The sequence below is a fragment of the Falco biarmicus genome, chromosome 3, assembly GCF_023638135.1.
Source record: "Falco biarmicus isolate bFalBia1 chromosome 3, bFalBia1.pri, whole genome shotgun sequence".
NCBI classification, from domain to species: Eukaryota; Metazoa; Chordata; class Aves; order Falconiformes; family Falconidae; genus Falco; species Falco biarmicus.
This window is the reverse complement of record NC_079290.1, coordinates 96,025,614-96,045,937: the sequence shown is the minus strand read 5'-3', so window position 1 is coordinate 96,045,937 and position 20,324 is coordinate 96,025,614. Positions and strand designations below refer to the sequence as shown.

General features: G+C 45.6%; 1 protein-coding gene across 2 annotated transcripts in view; it reads left to right on the top strand.

Annotated features, from left to right (window-relative positions):
* The window catches only part of NEDD9 (neural precursor cell expressed, developmentally down-regulated 9), a 107,146-nt gene that overhangs the window by 16,514 nt on the left and 70,308 nt on the right, over positions 1-20,324 (top strand). The window contains exon 2 of one of the 2 annotated variants that reach the window (XM_056330480.1): positions 15,719-15,936. In XM_056330480.1, coding sequence (XP_056186455.1) covers positions 15,934-15,936 — 3 coding nt within the window. In that variant the 5' untranslated portion in view covers positions 15,719-15,933. The remainder of the gene's footprint in view (positions 1-15,718; positions 15,937-20,324) is intronic. The other variant, XM_056330479.1, reaches the window with a different exon arrangement.

Here is a 20,324-nt window from a genome sequence, read left to right as displayed (position 1 = left end):
ATTATAAAAACTTCAATATGGAACAAATGAATAATAAAAAAGCACAGTAATGGATGGATTTGCTCAGGCTCTGTTCATAGCAAGCCCTAGGCTGTGGCTGTTCTCATCGTTGGCTGTCAAAGCACAAAAGCAGCGGAAAGCAGGGGGGACAAAAACGTTAAGAAGAAAACTCTGAAGGAGGGAAACGGAGGAAAATCATGCACCAAAGTAAAGGGACAGAGAGGAGAGCTCTTGAAATAAAGTCCAGCAGGAGAGCATAGGAGTAGGTCAACCTCTACCTCTTCCCTCATGAGCGAATAAATCATCACTGCCAGGATCTCATCTGGATTATTCACCAGCCCATCTCCCAGGGGTGCCAGCAGCCCTACAGACCACACAGTGTTACTGGTGGCTGTGGGAGAAGCAGTAGGTCGGGAAGGTAAATGATCTCAGTCCCACTTGGTGATCCTGGGTTGTTGGAAAACCCTTAAATGTGGGACACCACTGGCACTACAGCCTACTTGAAAAGCGTTATGTCCACCATAAGGGATCTCCAAGATGCTCCACCTTACTGATGTGCATCTTTTGTGCTATGTGTAGGAAACACCTCCAGTTGTTTCACCCCACTCACTCCTCAGCGTGGCACAAGGGGGTCTAGGCACAGCTATTGTGGCTGAGACCCCAGTTCCTCCAGGGAGGTCTCTTCTCTCTTCCTGTAGGGCGAGGATTTCAGAAAAGGCTAGAAGGGGAAACAGCCACTAGAAGATGGCAGTGGAGGTACGATGGTAGAGCTCAACAAAACTCAGTTTTCATTTTGCCCAGCCTCTGGGTACATGTTTACACATTCAATGGTACTCTACTGTACAACCCAAACTTCTCCATACCCCTCTGTTCAGAGACACCATGCCTTTTTCTTTGAGTGCTGTCTGGAACGCATCAAAGAAAGGAGGTGTACCCACAGTATCATGTCAGAAAGACCTCTGGTTTGAGTAATTCCATTAAGAGACTGACTGGGTCAGACTTCTTTCCCTTCCCAAACAGTATTTGCTGGGTTATCTATTGTGCAAGACTCTTCACTATTGAATCCATAATAAACTGGACTAGAAAAAACCCTTCTACATGGGGGAAAATATTTAAAGCTTGGGGAGAATTATTCTAAAGAAAAATCTAGATTTACAAAAAATGAAAATCTAAACCACATTTATCCCTTCTTTCCCTCATTGTGGTTTTTTTTTAAGCTTCAAGCATTTCAAAACACTTTTTTATTTTTCTTGTTTCAGGGCTCTTATAACTAAGTCAAGTGTTAAAATTGAAGGTAATTTCGAGCTAGAGTTTTAGTTTTAAGCTAGAGTTTTCTACCCAAAAATATCAGGACATTTAAAACATAATCTGAAATTTTTACAGCTAAGTCTCTTATCACTGTTAATTCTCATGGAAAATTTTAGTTTTAGACAAAGTAGGTTTTTGTTTTGTTACAAAAATGATCTCAAGAAAAACATTCCCAAAACACTTATCTCTAACAAGGCTGTCAAACGCCTTGTGTTTGTGTCCCAGGGAAACTGTTTTGTAAACTGAAACTTAACTGCTATTGCAAAAGCAGGAAGAGACTCCTCTGACCTCCACAGCTTCCACGCTTAGAAAAGCACGTTCCAGTGCCACCGAAAAAATGACCTGTCGTAATACTCCTTTGAATGCACAATCTCCTCCTCTGTCATCCGCCCAACAAAAAAAAAAAAAAATGCTTACATGCAACTATGAGTTTGTGACTGCTGGCAAACCGAAGCAGATGTACTGAAACTGCTTTCTGATTGCCCCTGCATGCATCTGAGCACTACCAAGGCCACCCAAAGGCTACGGATCCCAAGCTTGTCCAGTGTTAATCACTTAGCACATTTGAAAAATTGCCATCTGATGAAAGGCAAATCCAGGTCCTCTCTCCCAAGGTTTGAATCTGCTGCCAGATTTGACAGAGCTGGCCCAGGCAGTAGGTTTTACTCTTTTTAAGGCAGACGGTCCCTACAGAACCAGGGCACCAGCTTAGGGAAAAACAGAGATGCGGTGGTTTAGACTCACTTCCCATTTGTTGCACATAAGGGAAATCACACATTTTTATAGATGCAGCCAGGGCAGCTGAGATGAACAAACTGATTGCTACCCTTTGCTTTCAAAGGACAAAGTCAGCAGCAAATGAAAAGAGTCTCAGCTGCAATGGGACACATGGTTTCCAGAGGCAGATCTCTGGAGAAGGGAAACCACAGCTCTCCGCAGTGCTCCTACTCCTCCACTGAACTACTTGCAATGAAGACATGAAATCCTGTTCGAGGTTCTGCCCAGATTAGTTGCCCACAACCATACTGCAATGAACTGATCAACTATCAGATTTATCTGTAGCCATGAACCACAAGGCATGCAATAACTCTTCTGCACACAAATTGCTGTTCAAATGGAGTGTAGATGGCCCAAGGATCAGAGCAACAGGTACAACAGCTCTTATTCCCACTCTCAAAATGATGTGGCTGTGTGTGGTCCTGAGCACACCAGGTGAAAGGGACAGTTTTTTCCTCCAAGAGGAGCAGAGGACATCCAGCTCCTGGCCAGAGCTGGGTGGCATACTGCTGGACTGAGCCCTTAAGGCCACGTTTTGCCACGCAGAACCTAAATGTGAAGTAGGCTTACTGACCCGGCAAGGGAAATACTCTGCTTTGATTATCGGACTCTGAGTGATTACAGATTTGCACCGCTGTCGGCAAGAGCTGTGTCAGCCCCACGCTGTGCCATGGCCAGGGCTCTCACGAGATGAATTCCCCTGGAGCACACCCAAGTCAAGGTTGGGCATTAGTTCCTCAAACCATCTCCCAGAGGTGGTACACTCTGCAGCGGAGCTGCTGGAGCATGAAAGTCTCAAGAGTTGCTTTTGTACCTGAGAAAACCGTGAACACCAGGGTTATTTTCCCAGGCTGCTGCCTAACGTGCCATGTTTCGTTATGGCACGGGCAGCCCCGCTTGCCTGCTGGTGGGCGCTGGGGCTGTATGCCACCGTGTGCTCACCTCCCCGTCTGTGCCGTGAGCTCATCCCACCCCCGAGCCAGCGCATTCCAGGCGAGCCTTCCCTGCAACAGCGCAGGCCTCGCTGCAAACGGGTGGTTTTCATTATTGTTGGGGTTTAAGGGAAATGGTTTCCAGAACTTTAAAAAAAAAAAAAACCACAAAAAAAAAAACCCAAAAGCCCACCACCTTTTATATATATATAAATTTATGTTAGAGGCTTGCTGAACTTTGAGAAGCATTGAAGCATTTGCTGCCAAGTGGTATGCCCTTCCTTATGTCAGCAAACCCAACATACACATTTGGGCTTGGATGACTGTCTGACTGGTATGTTAGGAAGATGTTTATCTAGGGATGTAACTCACTGTGTTCAGGGGAGGAAAAAAACCCACAAAAACAAAAACACAACCTAAAAATGAATGGCTTAAAATGTCACAAGTTGTGTTTTCACATTTATCCCAATGCTAAAAACAATTACCCTTTGGCTGGTTTTCATTCTGATTATTTGAAAGTACTGCAAGTAAACCAGGGAAAATAAGCATGAAAGGGAATGAACTGGTATTTCTGAAGCAGAACTGGATTGGCGCTGGGAGGGAAGCATACCCACAATAACCTCCAATGATCATATGCACATCTCCTACCACAAAAACGGATAAGGTACTATTTACAGGGCTTCAAATGACTAGTTGACAATTGACACTTAAGTCTGCATGTTTAAATACATATCTTTCTTAGGTAACCCCTGCCTTTCAAAGAAACACATTTGGTTTCAATAAAAAGGTATGCGAGGGATTTGGAGTTTTTTCAACACACGAGAGTCCAAACTAGTCCTTTTGTCTTCAGTTACCGTCCTGACAGCTCAGACCATAATTGACTTCATTAGCAGTCATTCACCTCATGAGACATGTCACTAATAAACTACTGTCATCTTGGATGCAAGTCCCTTCCTCTACTGTTACAGTTTTTCAGAAAATCCATCAAGTCTCTTCATCTCATATAGAAAACTATTCACAGCAGCAGAGGGAACCAGAGGATTTCAGCCAGCCTGCAGGTATAGGAGCATTTGGTCAAAGGCAGCAGTTACTCCACTGGAACACACAGTGTTTGGAAGATGGACTTTGCTGGCCAAACCCCTTGCCTGCCTTGTATAACATATCCTGACACTATGGCAAGCGTTCTTGTGCAAAGCAGGAGTGGCAAACATCTTGGCCAACAAAGCTGCAGCTCAGCAACCTGCTAGCTTGCTGAAGTTCACATTTAGAGGGGATCTACAAAGACTTCATTTGCCTAGTCTGTCCAAGAGGCCCAGTTTAGTAGACAACTAGAGCGATTACTCACAGGTTTGCATAAAACAAAACTGGAGAAGGTTGTGGTCCTCCTTGTACCCTATAGCTTAGCTGCAATGCGAGGAAACCAACGTTTAATTCTGTTCCTCTGTCTCACTTGATCACCCATGCCTCAACTCTTGTGAGCAAACTTAAGCCACCTAGTTGTAAAGCCTTGTGGGAAAAGGAAGAGGGAGTACTCATCTGGTCTGCCTTCAGCTCTTCAATGTGAACTGGCTGTGAGCCAAGCCTCTTGATCCACCAGCGCCCTCGCACTCAGGCCAGTCACAGAGCAAGTCATCACAGACACAGCACAAAACCATGCCAAGGTTCCCAGTTTACCTCATGTGGTGGAGGGAGCGTAGACACCAAATTTCAAAACTGTCAGTTAGTCAAGTGATGAGACTAATCACTATCCTGCCAACTATGGCAGTTTCTACGTTTTTTTATAGCTCTAATCGCACGCTTCTTCCGCTAGGATGTTCATATTAGACCAGACCACTACCCACCCCAGCATCTTACAACCAAACTATTTAACCAACCAGATTATTTGTCCTCCTCCTGTCAAGTACGAGTGTCATTTACAACTACTAATTCAATGAGCTGATGCATCACTGCTGAAAAAGAAATACGAGTTGTAATGAGCTTTCAATGGCAATTGTGAAAATAGCTCTTGAAGCAACGTGATTGCTAATTACTCATCCAAAGCTACAATAAATTTTAAACTTGGATGCTCTGCTGTGGTTTTGCTCATTTTTCTTACAAGCTTTGTTTAGAGCATGGACTTAGGCAGCCAAGAAATCATAAGAAAGTGGGAGAAGACAAAACCAGGAACTGGGAAGAAGTGAAGTCATAATACAGGAAGTAAACGGACCAGGAGTTTAAGAACATAGAGCTTTTAAGGCAGGGTGAGGGACTGGATCTCAGTGATACCCCCCAACACATGACTTTGGAGCAGGGATGACAAAGTGGGTTCCTCAGAGCTGAGGAAGAGGTGTGAGTAGCAATTATTTTACCTACCGTAATATAAAACTGCTGAGGTAGACCAGACAAGGTCAGAAGCAATGTGCAGTCCCTATGGACTGAAAGCTGCTTCTTGACCTGCTGAGGGCTAGGCAAACACCAGCTACCAGTGCTAAAACAGAAATATTTGGAGCGTGGCTCTCAGCTGCACTCATGAGAGCCCAGCATCCCCCTCCACACTGGCATTGACCTCAGCTGGTGTTAGTGTGTGAGGCTTCAAACTGCCTTGGGGAGAGGGGAGCTTGCTGCTTTGTCATCTCTGCCATGGTGGCAGCAGCTTCTGGCAGAGGTGATGGGCACACCAGTGTGGCAACACCATCATCTGCTGCTGCTGCTAGACCCGAGAGGAATTGCAAGCCACATCTCAAACTCGGGAGGGTGTGTGTGTGTAAATTTAAGCATTTGGTGTTTGTCTTTCCTGAACTCAGAATGGCTTACTCATTCTGGTTAACTGAAGGAGGGTGTGGGAGGGAAAAGGCACTTCTTTCTAGCATGAGCTGTGAAGCCAAACAGAGCTACTGAGCTGTAACCTTCTCTCCTACCGTCAGCACGGCATACAGCAAGTGTCAGCTAGTGCACAGTCAGGTGGAAGAGCAGAGCTGCAGTTCTGGGCTCTGTTCACATACACAACTGCACTCTGTGATGATGACTTACTCGAGGATCCTGTCCATATGCCACAGGTGCCAGTCAGAGCGTTCCCATCTCCCTCAAACACATAGGCTTGCACAGGGTGGGACACCAGCCTTCTGACAGCTGCCTGCTCCTCTCCACTGCCACGGCAACATTTATCGCTCATTTATTGCCCAGGACCAAGCTGGTCCCTGATAAATTGAGCCTGTGAGCCAGAGACCACAGACGGATGCAGGCTAATGGCTAGCTGGCCACTGGCAAACACCAGGGAGGTTCCTGGCATGCCCATGGGAAGAGCGGGGCTCTGGGAGGCAGCTACGGGCATTGCTTCACCTCCCTGAGGCTCTGCTCTACCGCCTGTGACTAATTCTACACTTAAATTAGAATGTGGGGACTCCACTGATACACACACTTCAACAGGACAGCCAAAGCTTTATTTTCCTTAAGCTTTTAACTACGCTACTTACTCTGCTTTTACATTAACTCGCGTCTGCTCTGCCTGCTGTTCATTGGGCTCTTTATTATCTCCTGTTTCATATGACTTACCTCCTCCTACCCCCATGCACAGTTAAAGACTTGGTGGGTGGTAAACTTCATGCTTAAACCATGCTGCGGATGGGATAACAGGAGTCTGTAGATTTGCCCAGAAGCAAGTCCGAGGGCAATCAAGAAAACGGCCTTGGGATGACTGGTTAAGGGATCAGGAGCACAAGCCGTGTTCTCCTCTATCCTTCCAGCCGCAAGCAACGGTGAGGGAAGCAACAGGCAGAGCCAGCAGATCAATACCTGCCTCCAAGCCTGGTGTCACCAGCAGAATTTGGGGGTTTTGGATCACGAGTCAGTTTACACACCAGGACGGGTGGGGTACACCTGTCTGAAAGCAGGGAAAGGATCCATGCACAGGAGCTAGTGGGGCTCACTGAAAGAGCTTTAAACTGGGTTGGAAGGGGGAAAGGGATAAAACCAGGCTCGCTAGAGATCAGCCTGGGGGCAGCACAGCAATGTTTGAGGGACAATGTGCTGGTGAGGTCCTTCAGTCTCAGTGGAGGTAGAGGTTGGAGATCCATGTGGCAGCAGAGAAGCTGAGGGTATTGATGTGTTAGAAACCATGGAAGCACCTGAGAATGGTCACCTAGGAATCAGGGCTTCCTTGCCCTGCCAAAAAGGTGGTGGTATCAATAGCCCAACTGAAGCGCATCTACACCAATGCACGCAGCATGGGCAACAAACAGGAGAAGCTGGAAGCCATTGCACAGCAGGAAAACCATGACACAGTTGCCATCACAGAAACATGGTAGGATGGCTCACACAACTGGAGTGCTGCAATGAATAAACTCTTCAGAAGGGACAGGCAAGGAAGGAGAGGTGGTGGGGTAACCCTGTATGCTGGGGACTGTGTTGATTATCTAGAGCTTAATGATGGTGATGATGGGGTTCAGTGTCTATGGGAAGGATCAGAGGGAAGGAGTCTGTTACAGACCACCCAACCAGGATGAAGAGGCAGATGAAATATTCTATAAGCAGCTGGAAGGAGTCTCACCATCACTAGCCCTTGTTCTCAGGAGTGCTTCAACTTACCAGATGTCTGCTGGAAATACAGTACAACATAGAGGAAACAGCCTAGGAAGTTCCCAGAGCATGTGGAAGAACTTCCAGAGCATGTGGAAGAACTTCCTGACACAGCTGGTCAGTGAGCCGACGAGGGAAGGCGCTGGCTGGGCCTGTTGTTTGTGAACAGAGGACTCGTGGGTGATGTGATGGCTGGAGGCTGCCTTGGGCACAGCGATCACGAAATGACAGTTTTCCGTTGCCAGAGAAGTGAGGGGGGTCAGCAGAACCGCTGCCTTGGGCTCCCTGAGGGCAGACTTCAGCCTGTTTAGGAACCTGGTTGAGAGCCTCCCTTGGGAGGCAGTCTTGGAGGAAAAAGGAGTCCAGGAGGACTGGACATTCTTCAGGAAGGCAATCTGAAAGACACAGGAGCAGGCCACTCCCATGTGCTAAAAGATGAACCAGCAGGGAAGATGACCGACCTGGCCGAACAGAGAGCTTTGGCTCGAACTCAGGAATATAAGGAGAGTTTATGACCTTTGGAAGAAGGGGCAGGCCACTCAGGAGGACTAGAAAGTCATGAGATTATGCAGAGAGAAAATCAGAGGGGCCAAAGCCCCAATAGAACTTAATCTGGCTACTGCTGTAAAAGACAATTAAAAAAAAAAATGTTTCTATGAATATGTTGGCAAAAAGAGGAGGGTGAGGGAGAATCTCCATCCCTTATTAGATGCAGGGGGAAACACAGTGACAAAGGATGAGGAAAAGGCTGAGGTACTTAATATTAAAGACTGAGGCAAAGGCAGCGTTAAGACCAGTTGTTCTCTGAGTACCCAGCCCCCTGAGCTGGGACACAGGGACAGGGAACAGAATGAAGCCCCCACAATCCAAGGGGGAATGGTCAGCAACCTGCTACACCACTTAGAGGCACACAAGTCTACGGGGCTGGATTGTATCACCCAAGGGTACTGAGGGAGCTGGTTGAAGTGCTCACTGAGCCACTTTCCATCATTTACCAGCAGTCCTGGCTAACTGGGGGGGTCCCAGTTGACTGGAAGTTGGAAAATGCAATGTCCATCTACAAGAAGGGCTGGAAGGAGGATGCGGGGAACTATAGGTCTGTCAGTCTGACCTCGGTGATAGGGTTGGTTATGGAGCAGATCCCCACTTGCAAATATATTGAGAGGGGCCCAAAACAACAGCGTGTACCTGAAAGTTCACAAAACTGCGAAGCACAGAAGCGTATTTCAGAACGTCCATTCACCTGTTTCAGTTGCTCATGCCAAATTTCCCAATATTTCCCTGCTGCTCTGTGACAGGAAGGAAAAAGGCTGCCAAATGCTCCTGATACCTAGTCTAGTTTGTTTTTTCTGAGCACTGAACCAGCGTTGCTTACCAACAGGCCTGGCACAGTTTGCTCAGGCAGCTGGCCGAGCTCAGCCCAGGAGCTACAGAGTGCGCTGTTGACAGAGCATCCGGGTGCTTGCTGTGCCACACGGCACGCGGAGTGAGGCTGCAACGTCCGCACTCAGCTGATGTGGAAAGACAAACAAATTCAATCCACCTCAAGGAGACAAAGGGTAGAAAAAATGATCTTTGGTTTCATTTCCCTCCTCTCGCTTACCTCAGGCAAGGCAGTTACCATCCTGGTGCAACCTGTCACCAGATCTAAGCACCTTGCATCAGTAGCATACGTGTTGCCCACTGGATTTTTTTGTGAAATGATGAGGCTAAATAACACAGCCAGCCACCAAAACTGCTCTTCTCCCTTGTCCAAGTGAAGCTCCACTGCAAGGGGAGTCCTGTTGATCCAAGTAGCCTGCCTGCCATCACCTGCACCACACGCAGCTGGTACTGCAGGGTTCTGCATCAGCCTGCTTGCTTGTACCGCTCAGGAAGGCTGAGAAGGTCCAGGTCCCCACTCCACTGATTCTCTCCATGCAGACAGAATACAGGTTGGAAGAACAACCAAGCATGGGGTTTAGACCAAAATATATGTTTTAAATATGCATATATATATATATGCACACACACAAAAAACCTTCCTGCCACATCTCAGTCTAGCACCCCTAGCATAAAAAAATGTTTAGAAATTAAAAGAATACCATAGCTACAAAGGCAAGGACTCTGAATCCAGACTGTGCAAATAGCCTTTATATCTGCATTTCTTAGCTTTAGCCTTTACCCATATGCATTTTATCACATACTAATTTTCCATAAATCCCATGCCTCATTCAGCGCCAATATTTTAAGTATTAGTCGGGGGCTGTGCCCCAGTAAGTATCCTGTCTAGAAGGCCCCTGCTTTATACGTTGTAAAGTCATAACGTGCTACTGAAGGAGCGAACGCAGTCTGTTGAAAGAAAAATCATGGTCTCTTGTACAAAAAAAAGTTTCCATAGTCTCAGATTGCATCCATAACATTTGCACAGTTCCTAAAAAATGTCTATTACCTTATTTAACCCCAGACTTTGAAAATAGATACTGCATGTTCATCTAGTTCCAATTAATTGTGCTGAAACATTTTTGGCCTGCTTTGCTAGAATGATAAGCAAGCACAACAACCAAAAGCAGAAGGCTATACTTAAATTAATCAAGTAGTGTAAGAAAAATGTTAAGTACAAGTAAAAAGGTTTTGGAATATTCTCCTCTCAATGTCACTGTTCGTTTTGACCTGAAAACAAATCTGGTTTTCAGTTAAGTGAGCCTGTGAGTAAAGCTGGGTCAGAGCCAGAAAATAGTTGTCAGTAGGTACTATCAGAAGTGCAAACATTTGGCTTTACTATCTTCAAAAAAAACCAACTGGTTAAGAATACAGGTATCTAAATTTTGATAGAAAAAGCACATTTTAAATGGAAATGAAAAGCAGTATTTTAGATTTCATATTTCTCCCCCGCCCCCCACCCCCAAAAAAACCCCAAACCCAACACAAAACAAAACAAAAATTATGAAAGAAGTCGATTTCGACTGAAAAGACATTTTAGAAATGTCTTTCCCCATCCGTTGAGAGATGAGAGGCTTATAAGATGCCTGATGGCAGGTGCAGCACATTCTGCCCTGGATGATGCTGAATGAACTTTCTGTGCTTCTCCTTCCAAAATACCATCTCTCATCACCAGGCAGATAACCACCGGGTGGACATCTACAACCGCAGCACTACCTGACAGCCAAACGTAAAAATAACTATGTAGTTCCGGGCTGAGGAGGACATACAGTATATACGGGGTAATGCATGCAGCATGAGAAGGAAACAGAGAGTGACTGAACAATGAGGAGAAAAGTTTTATGATTTAAGCAACTTAAGATTAAGTAAAGTTCATACAGATGAACTTGAATTTGGCATTGATTCATTTTTTAAAGTACCATTAGTATCATCAAAACCCACCAATCAAACAACGTTGATAGGATGCTTTTAACACAGTTTTCTTAATATTTTACAATAAATATACTGAAACAACAGATTTTCACTTGTGAAATCAGGTCTTGTGAGCAACATTTACACTTCCCTACTAAAGCTAGTGCAATAACCTGCCACGATTCCCTTTGTGGTCCTCCTCCCAGAAGGTGAGGCAGACAGCTTCCAGCGGCTTTGCAGCCTTTTGCAGAGAAAGGAAATACAGTCCCGATCCCTGCTTCAAGTCCTGAAGGAGAAATGACCTCTGGTAATGCGCTTCAGCCAGTTACCCTCCAGCTGGCTTAATAGAGGGAGAGGCATTTCTGGTTTAAGTGTGGTGGTTAAAGCTGCAGCCCAGTAGCAGCCATCAGGAGAGACCCATCCCATGCAGCCACTGCAGGAGCAGCTCTCAGCTCAGGAGCTGGGGCTGGCTGCCGGCTCTGTGCCTCTGGTTTGACCCCAAAGCCATCAACCCACCCAGTCAAAGGCACATGAACACCTTCAAGTAGGATCTTCCAAGTGAGAAGCATCAGGTGACTCTCACTGCAGGTCACTCAGGAATTTGGGTACATCCTCCTTAGGTTAAATGAAACGCACCTCTGCAATCTCCCAGCTCCCACACACTTCCTGAACAGCAAAACCAAACCCCCATTAATCAAGGCTGATGCCTCAGCCATCCATCCCTGCTTTTTACCAACTTTTCCCTGCTCTCCTCACCCCTGCCTACTAACACTTTCCTCTCCATCTCTGCACCCAGCCGTTAGAACTCTTCCAACCAGTTCCCTCGTGAGCAGAGCAGGTTAGATGGTCATTTCCAACTACAACAGTGACTTGTTTTCTGGGGTCCCAAGAATCCTCCCACCCAGAGTTGTCAAAGATGAGACCCTGCTGTGATGCAGAAAATGTGGACTCTGTTCCCAACGCCGCCACATATCTTCTACCTGGGTCTTGTACAAGTCACTTCAGGTCCTCATACCAGTGCTTGCTCTCTTGCTGCTACCTGCTCAGGTCACAAGGACTGCCTGTGTAGCCTGTCCCTCAGGCTGTTGTCCTAATTAGAAGCTAATAACTTCCTCCAGCACCTCATTCAGCACAAAGAGGCATTTTTCAGTGCTAGAAGAGCAGATACCTGAAAGAGTAACTTTCGAAATATTTGCTGGATTATTTTCACCAGTGTAAAAGGGAAATTCAGTGTCAAGCAATAAGTAGTCTGTTTGTGAAGCAAAGGCACGGAGCACTTGCTCTTTATGGAGCAAGAGTGGTGGGAAAAAACGCTGCCTTATGGCAGATCTGGAAGGCATGTGGGTTGTACCTTATTTTCTTTCCTCAGTGCCGTGAAAGGATACAAAGTAAAATCACGCAATATGTAGAGGGGCAGTTAGCCCTTTCAGTACAATGTTGTCCTTCTTTAGAGGAGGGGGGCTTTATGTTTGCCTTTCTTCCTTAAACACAGCTGACAAGGATTTCTTTAGTGTTTGTATTTTCAAAAGGATTTTAATTGGATCTCTCTTTCCATCATTTTTTAGTACTATGATCTACCCTGGTAAACCACGTGGATCATAGAGGGGTAATTTTGCTCTCGGTACCATTTGGTAAAACAAATGTTTTCTGTATACCTCAGACGGCACTATAGGAATGAACGCATTAATTGAAATGTAAGGGCAATAATCCCAAATTGCTCGTTTGAGAAACGCTGTTTTACTTCTGGACTGCTATTTGGTTGCCTAAGCTATGAAGTTAAGTCCTGGCCGAAAGCTTTTCAGCCTTTCCTTCATGGGATTTAGCATGAGGTTACTGCTGCCTAACTTGAAAGCAACTAATGCAACTCCCTTCAAGAGCCTCTTAAGCAAGCATGGGGGATGAATGTTGCAGGCGCTTCACAGGCAGGTTTCATGCCTCATTCTTGGGCAATGGAAAAAAACCAAACATACCAACAGATGAAATAACACGCCAACAGACTTCAGACTCTCACTTGATGCCCTTAGCAAAAGGCTGCCCTGCTTTACTCTGTTGCACGGATCCTTCAGCTGGTGATTCCCCCCAGCTATATGTTCCTTCCTGGGCTGAGTACCCACCAGCAGGTCAGTAATGTAACTCCAAAACGGCATTGCTTGGATCAAATACTTTGCCTGCCCTCCCATACTCAAGAGTTATCACTTCAGAAACAGCTCAAACAGCCTGAACTACACTCTTAATCCACAAGCAAAGGAATTGACATTGGCATAACTGCAATGGAATTGACGTTGGCATTACTGCAATGGCTTAACTGCACCCTACAGCTATGCCTGTAAGATTCCTCACACCTAGACCAACCCCAGAAGCATCAGCACATTTCCAGATCACAGGAGACACGCATGTTCAGCAGGAACATGAAACCCTGCACGAGCTGTTGGACCCCGTCACTCCCCTGATGGGAGACAAGGCAGGCACGAACTGCCCTTCCTCCAGGTCACACCTTGCAGAGGAAAAGTTTGGCTGGTGGGAAGACGGAGAGGGAAACAACTTTCCTGCTCTCCACTCTCAGAGGAAAGACCACAAGCAGTGCACGGCTCACACCACAGGGGCTGGAGAGGAGAGTAAAACGGTTGCTAAAGCTTCTATGAAACAGCGACCAGAGAGGTGACCTAAGAAAGGCCAAGAGTGGCAGCCCTGCAGCCAGGCAGCACACACTGCTTTCAGGAAAAGCCCCCCTGAAGTTGTCTCCCACCTGGCCAAACTGATCACATCCCTGAGCACTGAGCTCATACCCTGGGCTTGCTGCAGCAAGGTGCCTCTGGCCCCTCCACCCCTCAGGGCACTTGTTGTATGTGACACAGAGACGTTTTTGATCCTGTTGTTTAAATCCTCGGCCGGTTGGATGAGAGGTGAGAAACTGGGTTCAAGATGTTGAAGACATTTTAGAAGGCAGGGGGCGGGGAGAATAAACAACAACAACAACAAAAAACAACCCACAACCAGCAGCTGGCTGCTATTTGCACAACAAAAAAATAATGCCTTTTTCTTCCCTGGGAAGTGCTGCTTCTGTGCTTAAGGCGCAGACAGACACAAAAAGTCCTTGCCAGGACATCGGTTTTCCTCATTTGTTGGGAGCAGAGAAAGGAGGCTGCTGTGCAGCTTTTACCAGCAGTCTCGCTGTCAGTGAAGGACCCTCCAGCTCACCCAGAGCCTTTGTTATAAATCTGTTTTGGTTGGGAGCCGGGGGAAGCATTAGTGCCACGAAGTGAGTGTATTTATAAGGCAGCAGTCATTTCTGCCTTGCTTTGTGCAGTTGTGTCCTCTGTAATTTTTGGACAAGGCATTAATGTTGTCTAGAAGAATTTGGTGTGGGAGAAGCCATACCTCCTGGGTTCTCTGCATGCTACTAAAAGGACAGCGAAAGGATTCTGAAGTTCAGGAGTCACTGACATAACCTCAGTCAAAATAAGTCAAAAGGAACAGAGTCATTTGTGACAACCGTTTTCCTGGATTTGGAAGTACAAATAGCAAAAGTTACTGAGCTCTTCAAAAAACCTAAGTGCGCAGTGTTTCCAAGGTTTCCTTCAGACTGACTCTCCTGGCAAACAGAAAAGATCCCAAAGCCAAGTAAATCTACTCAACTTCTAGCTCATCCTGCTTGTCGCATGCTAGAAGGATTACGTTATGGCTTACCGCAGCCGTACCCTCAGCCTGTCTAAAACTTCACACCCTCCACACATGGCATAAGCTCTTCTCATGTTCCTTTAACTCACAGTTTTCTCAGAAGCGTGCTCAGCTATTTCCTGACAACTCCCATAGGGTTTGGGGTGTCGTCGTCCCCCTCTTTTCCTTTTCGTGCAGTTCAGGTCTTTCTTTGAAACATGATGGGTCTCAGAAACAGCACCCAGAGGAGCTGGTTACCAGCAAGCAGCCACCTCCACACCTGAAGGCTCAGGAGGCAAATTCCAAGCACAACAGCAGTTTGTGTGTCCCTTATCAGCATAAGGGCAGGGCCTCAGCAATGTTATGTTTTAGGATACTCAAGACAACAAGCAGGTTTAAAGAACAAACCAAAGTGACCTCTGAAAGCACGACTGGTCATTTTAAAACTAGATTAATGATCTCTAGTGTAGAGAACAACCCTATGGTTTATGTTTGCATAATCCATATGGTGGCTTGGCTTTAGGCATTGTCTCAGTATGAAGAGCAACAAAAATATTTTTAAAAAGGGTAAGCTATTCAAACTCATAAAGTGTTATATTTTCAATCCATAATTGTGGATTGCTTGTGCTTTGGTTTATTGGCTGCATTTTCTCTTAAAGCTTGTCCAGTGAAGCCCACGAAGTAGCTGATTTTACCCTGGATGAGGTCTGTTTGACCTTTTGGTTTTCCAGCACAGAGCTGCAAGGTTAGGCTGCAGATCTGCAGATGAAGGAACTGTGGGAATAAGCATTCCAGAGCTATTGAACAGCTCTGGATATCAGCCTTCCTGATAAATGCATTGGGAGCAGTAAAGTAAAGGCCATGCAGCATGCATTGGTTTATGATACCTGCCAAAATTCCTTAGCCCTTAACAGGGATATAAATAAAGGTCATGCTGCTGATTAAAAACACATATCACTGACAGTGGCAAATCTACTTATAGTTGTATTTTAGAGAGGATCAGAGTTTTTCCCTGAGGTCAATCTTGTACATCATCAGGAGAGGCGTGCAGGGAAACCCTGCGCAATGCAGAACTGTTTGAATTGGCAGGACAGTAAGTAAACGGAAAGACATTTTCCTCCTTTGTTCATCTCTGTTTCATTGACCTTTTCTTTCAGAGGAGGGAAAAAAAAAAAGCATTTGGATCCATGAAGAAATATTTGGAACAAGGGAATCCTGCAAGTGCGGAGAAGTCCTACAACTGGGAAAAGCAAAAAACCAGCCAGTGTAACCACAACGCTGGATTTCCTATGGAGATAACCATCGCTGATGCACAAAGCTCCTGTGTTCCTTCGATTAACGTACTATAGGTGGAAGCCAAAAACACTGGATAATGGTAAGTTTCACTTTCTGCAAAGTCAAAAGCTGTTTTAATAGAAGCATAGCTGCCTTTCTTTTGAGTTCAGCAAGCAAAAACTCTTTCTTGGAGGCTGACTGAACACCCACAGTGTTCAGAAGTCAGGCAGAGCACTCCTTGTTAGGCTGGGTCGCAACCGGTCTTAGACCAAAAGTAGCAAGAGCTGGTATCCTGAGTAGGGGCAACACTGCAGGTCTTGGTAGTAAATACATCTTTACTGAACATAGTGCCAGGAGGATTGTCTCCGGTGAAGGAGGGGGAGCCTTTAGTAAATGGTATCTCAGGGGATTGGTGCAGCCCATTGGGGTACAGCATCTAAGTACAAAGACATGAGCAACGTCATCCACCTCTCCATTAGAGGAGAACTTTTGAAGATTGTGGTCATCAGTTCTCGTATTTAAGGGAAATTTCTAGATGTCAACAGGAAGCATTCAGCATCTCCTATGGGCAGTCTAAGACATTTTAGGAGGCCTTGTATCCCACCACTCTGAAACCTTCACAAGTTCCTGACTTCATGCTCCCTGTCTGCTGGTCCACGGCACTACAGCAATCCAGTTCCCACACAGAGGACACCACCACAGGTAAGGCAAGCAGGCCTAGGGCTAAGACAGCGAAAGACCAGGAGATAAGAATGCTGCTGACCTACATATTTACAGAGTATTTCTTCTCCCTATCAGCCCAATATGCAAATATACAGGCATGTCTGTGCATTACCACACACCTACTCTCCAGTGTTTGAAGTCTGGATGGCCCTTGAGGCAAGAGTCATGTTGTGCAGAACAAAGCACTTGTCAGCACTAACTCCATGCCATCATAAACGTTTTATCAGTAATGAGACCAAATTGGAGCTGAACAACAAGCTTAATTTTGTTCTTTAGCTTTCACCTCTGAAGAACAGGCTTGGAAGCTACATCCTTACACAGGCGATAGAAAAGATAAGGAAGCACATTTATGATGTAATTAAAGTAAATCATGCTGGCCTCCCAGTAATGAACCCATTTCGAATTATCCTGGAGTCATCTTATCTTGCATGTGCCGCTTCAACACTTGTTTAAGGTGCTGCCAGGGTGCCTGTCATCAGTAGGACAAGGTTGCCAGTAGAAACTGTGCAGCAGAAACCTGAAGACAGGCTTGCATACCTGTCTCTTGACTCTCTAGCACCTTATTCACCCTTGAGAAAAAAATATTTTAAAAGAAAACCACAGTGCAATTTTGAAAGGGATCTGGGTGAAAGAAATCAAACAAGAACTCAGAATCAATGATTTCATGAGCAACATAAAAGATTTCTTCATTTGTTCCTGCTTTGAGGAAAGAAATATTTTCCAGCTTTCAACATCAAACAGCCCCAACATAAGGTTGTTTTTTGGCTTTGTTTGATAGAGGGGGGGAATCTCAAAAGTTTTTCTTGGAACCCCTTAAGTTCCCAAATCCAACCTGCCTCTCTTCATATTTTTCAGTGATTCTTTTAACAGAGGTCCTTTTCCAGAAGCCATATTAGTTTAAAGTTTACTCTTTGTCCTTCACCCCATTTATTTTCCTCACCTTTTACTGTTCCCACTGTAAATGAATGTCATTATGCCCCTTTTTAAAGGAGATAAGTGCATAAATAACCACCAAAAATGTGCCCTGCATAAGTCCTGTCAGTTACACAATTAAACATGTTCTCTTTTGCATGATGTGTTTTATTGAGGTATAAATCAGGACTAAAAGGCAATTTAGCACAGACAGGAATTTTATGGAGGGGGGTGCAGATCCCCTGGGCTCGTCTGGAAAATGAGAAACATACTCATAGATGATACATCTCGCCGGGTGCAAGATTCACAGGAGCTACAGAGCACTCCGTCTAGACTGAGATTTAACTTTCTCATTTAAATCAAGTGAAATAGGACTGTGCTGGATGCAATTGCATAAAACCTTTCTGTGTTGGATTAAGGAGGTTTTTGCAAAGCCCAGTCACACTGAAGAAATTGTGCGGGCAGAATGGAGTGTTGCCAAATCACAGGGAGTAAGCAGGAGCCGAAAGGTAGCAAGGACTCCCCACGTTTAGCAAGGTTTTAGCTGCACTCACTTTCTTTCTTCCACTAAGCAGAAGCCTTCCTTTCTCTCCTGTTACTAAGGCAGGCAGATAGATGCTTGTGGCAGGCTTTGCTTTCTTCCAGTCAGGACTCAGTTGCAGACCCTCCTCATTTCTCTCTAGGAAAGTATAAATTGAGGTCAAATAAAATACCTAGGCTTGCTTGCATCCAGAACGTACCTGGGAAGAGACAGCAGGACTCAGAGAGAGCTTTTCCCTTATATCTCAGGATCCGACCAAAAGCACGACCCTCCACTTGGGCTCAGTGTGCCCAGCTAGAAGAAAGAAGGGAACTCTTGCTTTTCAGCACCGCCCAGCAGAGGTGAAGTACATGTCTCGTAGCCCAGCAAGGAAAGGAGCAGGATCACTCCATCCTCCGTTAGTCAATGGAAAAAGGGCAATCACATTTGTCTCCGCATCTGTCTGTGCAGGCATCCCATCTCACTACACCACCCAACCCCATAGTCAGGATTTACAGAAGGAAGGGCTAATCTTTGACCATCTTGCTAGCATCAGTTTTATTTCTCCAGCCAGCCCTGCACTCAAGGGTGTAGTGCATTAGAATCCACCTCACCTAATAAAGTTGACTAAACCAAGTTGTTCTCTCCACAGTCAACAGAAACTGGTATTAGACTGAATAAGCCCTGGAAATACCCAACTCTCAGAATCTCAGCTAGGCAGGATAAATTTCAGCCTCCCTGCCCTAAGAAATATAATTTGTACCCAACACCAGCACCTTCCAAGCAGCAGCAGACCAAGCTCTGCCCATGCATCTTAGCGCTTGCATGGTAACGGGGCAAGGGCAACGGTTTGCCCTCTGTGCACAACCCAGCCCGTCTGGCACAGCTACGCCTGGATTCAGGAGAGCTGCGTAACCAAATTAAATTGTCCTCTTAACTACTCATTAGGAGGTAGATGGCAGAACAAGGCACAGCAGTTCATAACAAGCTGGAACAAGTCTGCAGGCTCAGATGGCCCCCCAAGCAAGTTACATTTGAATCAAGTACCTCCCTCTTGACATGCAGCACGTTAAAGCACACAGCATTAATATTTCATCCTTACAAGCCTTCCACTGTCCAGCACTGCCAGCTCACGATACATTTTCTGGAACACAAAGACTAAGAATACGTGCTGGTTTCTACCGTGCCATGCCAGCTCCCAGATTTTACAAGAACCCCAGCATTCGATTATTTTTTGTTTAAGAAAGCTATGTATTTTTTACTCGGCCCTCAGTGCTTTATCTGCTTCTGCAGTTCAGGCAACAAAGCCAACCCACCTGGATTGTGCAGGCAGCTGCAGCACAACAAGCCCTTCCTGAGGATGTCCTCTCCCAATGCGTTCATCAGGGATTTTGGCTGCACATCCCCGGATGCTTTGCACTACAGTAAACAGAGCTGCTCCATGACACTTGCTCAGGAGGTGAGGATGCTTTGCTGGACAAGAGCATCGGCTTCCAGATGAACATATACACCTCACCTAATTGTTAGGGCTTCCAAACAATAGCTAATCACAGGGTTGGCGTCATTAGCAGGTCCTGAATCAGGTTTCAGTAGTATCACCTAACCAAAGTGGCAAGGGGAGAGGCCCCTTGCCAAGGAGGGGAGGGAAACTGGGATTAATAACTGTATTAAAACCCACAAAGAAAGACTGGGAGGGCTGGAAGAAGTTCACATAAAGAGGGTGAGAACTGACAAGAGAGCACAGAACCTTTCAACCATCTGTTTTGTTTTGTACTTTAAAGGTGCAGTAAAACTTATTTATACCCAATTCCTTAGTTTACAAGGAAAGCAAGTTGCCTTACAAGTTTTAAAAGTAGCCTCAGCTGAGCAGCAGTTCTCCCAGCCTGGATCCTGGGGATTACATCTCACTCCATGAATAATACTTTAATTCAAGGGGGCCATAGTTTTCCATCTATAACCTCTACCTCCAGTTGACATAGATAGCTTATTCTCCTCTCCGTTGAAATACAGGAAAATGAAGGCCTGAAGTAGCAACTGCCTGAAATACACCCAATTACAAAAATGTTGTGTGCAGAGCTTTACGTTATTTAAAAATTACCATGGGGAAATTTGGGTTTAGTGTCCAGCGAGTAAAGCAGCAAGAAAAACAGAATACCTCATAATGGATCTTGAAGAAAAATACCAAGTACTTGGATTTTTATATTTTTTTAAGGAGAAAAGAAAAGGGGAGGGGTAAAAAAGACAGTCCTTCAAACCGGATTAGAAGCAGAGTCAGAAAACATACAAACCTGTGATGTGGATAGGCAGTTTTGGTATGCTTTCCATTTGTTTCC